General features: G+C 61.2%; 1 protein-coding gene across 1 annotated transcript in view; it reads right to left on the bottom strand.

The window, feature by feature from the left end:
- AMER1 (APC membrane recruitment protein 1) overlaps positions 1–3,913 on the bottom strand; it is a gene marked incomplete at both ends in the record, with an annotated part of 11,982 nt that extends 8,069 nt beyond the window's left edge. Inside the window, 3 exons of the mRNA XM_009885357.1 lie at positions 107–190; positions 2,844–2,904; positions 3,799–3,913. Of these exons, the coding sequence (XP_009883659.1) occupies positions 107–190; positions 2,844–2,904; positions 3,799–3,913 (260 nt within the window). The remainder of the gene's footprint in view (positions 1–106; positions 191–2,843; positions 2,905–3,798) is intronic.
- Positions 3,914–5,393: the final 1,480 nt, after the last annotated feature.

Here is a 5,393-nt window from a genome sequence, read left to right as displayed (position 1 = left end):
ACGCCGGTGGATGATGGCCGTGGGCAGGGGCTGGGGTGGCAACGGGGAGAAGGGCAGGAGGTGGCGAGGGCCCAGCTCCCTCCCGGGGGCGACGGCGGCGGCTCACCAAGCCATGCACCTCCTGCATCGCCCGGATGTCCTCTCCCACGTCGGACTGCGCCGCCTTCATGCCATCGATCTCCTCGAGGGCCTGGGAGAGGGGTGGTGGGGGTGAGCCCCAGGACGGTGTCCCTGGGGACCAGGACCTCACCCCCGCTGTGCTCTTTCCTCAAACCCCAGCTTATTTCTTCCCACTGGGGATGCTCGGGCAGCGCCATGCAGGATGAGGTCCCCACCAGGGATGGCTCTGGCCCTCGGGTGAGCCAAGGGGCTTTGCGGTGGGAGATGAGGCTCATGAGGTGCTGATGGAGCCTCTCAGCTGCTCCAGGAGCGCATGTGGTACCTGTCCATAGGTCAGGAGCAGAGAAGGGAGGAATGGAGATGGAGCTGGGGCTGGAGCTTCAGGGGCGCTGAGCCTGCAGCCAGCAGAGCCAAGGGCACCGGGGGCAGTATGGGACCAGGCACGACTCGCTGATGGCAGCCTGGGGAGGACCCAGCGCAAGCGGAGCAGCATTTCAGCCCCAGGTCTTCCTCCCCAAAACTCCATCCCTTCCCGCAGGGAAGCCCCATGTGCCGCCGTGAGCTCGCACCTAAACCAGACCTCGCTCTGAGGGCAGCACAAGGGCGGCGCGGACCCCAGAGGAGGGGGTGTCCGGTGGGGGAGCACCCAGGGGAGCAGCAAGAGGCTCTGCCTTGAAGATGCCACGCTCATTTGCTTTGACCTTCTTCTTCACCCGCCCCACGTGGGGGCTGCGGAGGTGAGCTGGGATGAAGTTATCCCCAGGGATGGGGGACGCCGAGGGGCCCGGCCGCCTTTGCCACCTCCACACCCACGGTGCAGCCCAGCGCAGCTTCTTGCCTCTCTTGTTCCCGTCTCTCCATCTCTCTGCTCCCTCTTTGAGTTCCATCCTCCCAGCTCAGGAAATAAAGATACACACGTAGAGCAGGGGAGGATGTGTCAGGGGCCTCTTGCGACACAGGTTGCAGAAATGAAGCACCGCAGCTGGGACAGCCCAGCTCCTGCCTCCTGGGGTGCTTTGCGTGGGGTGCAGGGACCGGCCACAGCCACGGCCACCTCACTGGGTCAGGAAGAGCAGATCCAGCATGGCTGGATGGGTCGGGGGTTTCCCACAGCAGTCGGAGGGGAGCTGGGAGGGAGAAACCCCAGCGGGGAGCAGCCCCTGGCCCCCATCCTGGTGGAGTAGGGTGAAGCACAGGGTGCCACGGTGCCGGGCTCCGAGCATCCCCCTGCACCATCCCACAGGGGACCACCGGCCAAGGACAGGTACTCCCCGGTGCCGCGGAGCTGTGGATGCCAACACACCATCGGAGACGCGTGGGGTGCGGCCGCCAGCACGGCTGGGTCCTTCCCGGGACAGGCGGATGGGGGTTTCCCACAGCAGTCGGAGGGGAGCTGGGGGGGAGAAACCCCAGCGGGGAGCAGCCCCTGGCCCCCATCCTGGTGGAGCAGGGTGAAGCACGGGGTGCCATGATACCAGTCACTGAGCAACCTGGTTTATGTTGCCTTTTTTCCCCTTTTTTTGTGGCCATGAATGGCGGTCACAGGGATGGGGAGAGGGCATCACCGTGAAACATCGCACCTCCCGTCCCGCCGCCCCCCGGCCCTGGGGAGGTGCAGCGGGAGGGAGGAGGAAGGTGAGGAGGATGCGGGGACTCCGTCAAGCAGCTGGGCGGAATGGTGGAGGGGAGAGGAGAGAGGCGCTTTGCTCTGGCGCCGCACCGAGCGCCCGGGACATCCCGACACTGCCGCCCGCCCCTCACCCGGCCTCCGCTCTGCACCTCCTCGCGCCGCGGGCTGTGCCCGGTTTCAGAGAAACGCCGCTCTGTGGTGCGTGGGGTCTGCTGGGAGCCCCTCCGCCGCCCCACCGACAGCGGGAGAGGTCCCCTACCCTCCCCCCACGGGGCTGACACATCCCCACCGCTCTTGGGGCAGCGCTGCTGTTCGCCCCGAGCGAGCGCTCGCCTCTGGGAGTTGCAGCAACTCTCGTTTCAGCCTTCCAGCACCCAAAGCGATGCTGGAGAGGCCGCGAATGAAAAGCCAGCGGAGGGATAAGCTATTTATCCGCTATCAGCCGGGGGAAGATGCTGTTCTCGGCGGTGCCCACGAGCACGTGCCTTTGCCCGAGGACGCTCCCGGGGCAGCGGGGCACAGGGCTGCAGCAGAGCCACAGCCCGGAGGAACCAATAGACCGAGAAACTGATGCTACTGAATCGTAATGCTGATAACGAAGAGGGACAGTGTGACTCTGGGGCCGGTGCCTCCACCTGTGGGGATTTTGCAGGGCTGACCGACCGGCCGGGCTTTGGCCGAGGAGTGCGTGCCAGGGACCAGCGGCGTGCTGGGCTCTCTAAAGCATCTCTGCTCTTGCCTTTCCCGCTGAGACAGCCGCTGATAAACAGATGGGAGGAAAAGGAAAAGAAGAAATCCCGCCTAAAAGAAGCAGGAAAGAACCAAACCACAAGGGAGATCCCGTGTGCTCTAAAAATCTGAAGTTTATTCATTAGAATGCAGTGAAAGGAACATTCATCGTAAAACACAGTCAATACATTCAAAAGTTTTAAGGACGAGTAGCAGTGAGAGCGGAAAGGAAAAGACAAAACCCCACAAAACTCAGACAAGGTGGTCACCTGGGACGGCAGAGGACAAGCACGGGGCAAACGGGGACCAGCGCTACTTATTTGTTTTCTTTAGAACTCAGAGGCTTTTCTGGATTGGGGTTTACCCCTTCAGCCACGCGCAGCTCCTCGGGCGACTCGGCCCCGGCGAGAAGAGCATCGCCCCCGCTGGAGAGGAGGGAGCCGCAAAATGAAGGGGCAGAGGGAATGTGAAACGCGGGGCGGGCGCGAGCGCCCCAGGAACATCGGCCGAGCGCTGTGCCCGTCCCGTCCCCAGGAGGGGGCAAACCCGCGGCAGAGACACGTTGAGAAAAGCAGCGTCGGGTGAAGACCTCGTCAATAAAAGACTCAAAAATCTGCGCCGAGCCCAATGTCTCAGCGGCAACCGCCGTCTCTGCTGCGTCGGCCGGGGGGAAAGAAGGGGACAATCTTTGCTTTTGGCTGCCGTCTTTGGGCCGGGGCTTCCCAGGAGCTCTCCTGCCCGTTCCGACCCCGGCGCTGAGGCAGCGGTGCTGCGGGGAGATGCTTCCCCGGTGCCGGCCAGGCAGGCGGCAGAGGGCCGGAGCTGCCCCGGCTCGGCACGGCGGGAGGGGAGGAGAAGGCGGAACGCCCCGCTAATCCCGTGCCCACCCCGGGATTATTGCAAGAGCGATCCTCCCACCCGCAGCGGGCGATGCCGCCGGCGCCAGGGCCGAGGGCGAGCTCCCAGCCCGGCCAGGGAGCACCCACGGCAGAGCAAAGCTGTCACCGGCTGCGAGAGCGCCGCCACCCACCGCCCAACGGCATCTCCCGCCCGCGGATGTAAGAAAAAAACACGTTTTGGATAAAATAATTTACGCACACAGAAGGGAAAAGGGGTTTCTGGATTCAAAGACGGTCAACAACACTTTCAGGGAGAAATCACCAAAGTCCACAAACTCAGATCAAAACCAAAGCTCCAAAAGAGAGAAGAGTGGAGGCGTGTGGCAAAGCGGTATTGGAACAAAGAGGTCTGAGCGCAAAGAGAGAGCGCGTGTCCCGGGGAGGTGTCAGAGCGGCCCCGGGGGTAACGGGGAACAGCACCTTCGAGGGGACGCGAGGAGCGCGGTGGTCCCCGTGCGCCGCACGGGCAGAGGCGGCAGCGCCACCAACGGCCTCTTCTCCCCCCCAACGGGAAACCGCACCGCTTCAAAAGACACTGTGCACGAGTAAAAGAACACTCCGGAAAATTTCCCCGTGAATACAAAATGTGAAACTATACAAAAATAGATAAAATCGACCATTTTCTTATGTGTATAAAAACAAACCAACAAAAAAAACCCCAAAGTAGCCCAAACGCAATACGGAATTACTTGGTAGACTGACCCGACCGTCGGTGGTTTCAGGGCGATAATTCATCGCTTTGAGGCACGACCTTCCCTGGAAGGGACGTAGGCGGGCGAGTTCCTCGAGGGGGGGTTCGCCCCGAGGTCTTGGCCAGACCACCTCCTGTTCCTGACTTCTCTGACTTCTCTCTGGCTCGGAAGCCCTTCTGCAGGATAAGCCACAGGTGCCGCTCTCCCATCCGAGTTCCTCGGGTAAGGCAGCAGTGGACTAAGGGCCTGATCCGGGTCAAGACCAGAAGACCTCTTCCCATCTACCCCGGGGCAGAGGGCAGCGGAGGAGGAGCAGGACACCGGGCAGCGACACCCAACTCTGGGCGGCAGTGGTGGTTTGCAGGCTGGGCTGGCGCACCGAAACGCACATTTCTTTGGGTTAATGGGGCAGAATGCGCCAATAAGCCAGCAAATTAGCTCCGAAAACGCATTTGGAAAACTCATTTTAAATCAAGAGATCCTTGCTTCATTTAGTTGGCATCGAATTAAGAGGAAAAAACCTTTGGCGTGGAGTCAGATCATCCAGTCTTTTTGGGGAAAACCCCCAAACCCAAAGCAGCTCCTTGTGCCTGTCAACAGAGCGACGCCGGGAGCTGCCGGCAGGAGGAGCGGGCAGGGTGGGCAGAGCCGCCCCTCGCCCCGCACGCTGCGCCGCAGACGGGAGACAGCTCCGGTGTTCCCAGTTCCTCGTTAGCTTTGCTTAAGGCTACAACCTGCGCTGCGAGGGAAAGCAGAAAAGGGGCAACTCGGGTCGGGGGGAGACAAAAGCATCGTCGGTCACTGAATTCAACTCAGAACACAGAGCCCGCACAGAGCGAGGAAGGAGCTTTGCCGTCACGGACAGGGAGGTTTGGTTTAGAGACAGCGTGGTTGAGACCACGGAGGACGTGGGAGACGCCTCGGGGACCACCGCCCTCAAACGGGTGTTTCAGGAGCTCCTACGACCTCCTCGCAGCAAGTCGGTCTCCTCAGCTCGCGTCCCTCCTCCACGCTCCTTCCAAGGGGAAAAAGAAACCCAAAACCTGCGGCAACCTCCAGCCTTGTTGTCCCCTCCAGTTCGGAGGAAGGAGCCGTGAAGCCTAATTTAGGCTGCGTTACATCCCGTACTCCGATTAACAGAATACTCTCCTCGTATGAATTTGTGCACAGAAAACAACCGTAAAATAATTTAAAAAAAGAAAACACCGACCAACCCACAAAACTCCCTTTTGAAGACAGTAACAGCATCGGCCACTTCGCAGCTACAGCCACGATGTGAATTTGGCTGCTTTCAACGACCGCGTCCGTCAGCGGCGAGGAGCG

This window comes from Charadrius vociferus, unplaced genomic scaffold (assembly GCF_000708025.1).
Source record: "Charadrius vociferus isolate BGI_N301 unplaced genomic scaffold, ASM70802v2 scaffold2085, whole genome shotgun sequence".
NCBI classification, from domain to species: domain Eukaryota; kingdom Metazoa; phylum Chordata; class Aves; order Charadriiformes; family Charadriidae; genus Charadrius; species Charadrius vociferus.
The sequence above is the reverse complement of the archived record's forward strand: the minus strand, read 5'-3'. Positions and strand labels throughout refer to the sequence as shown.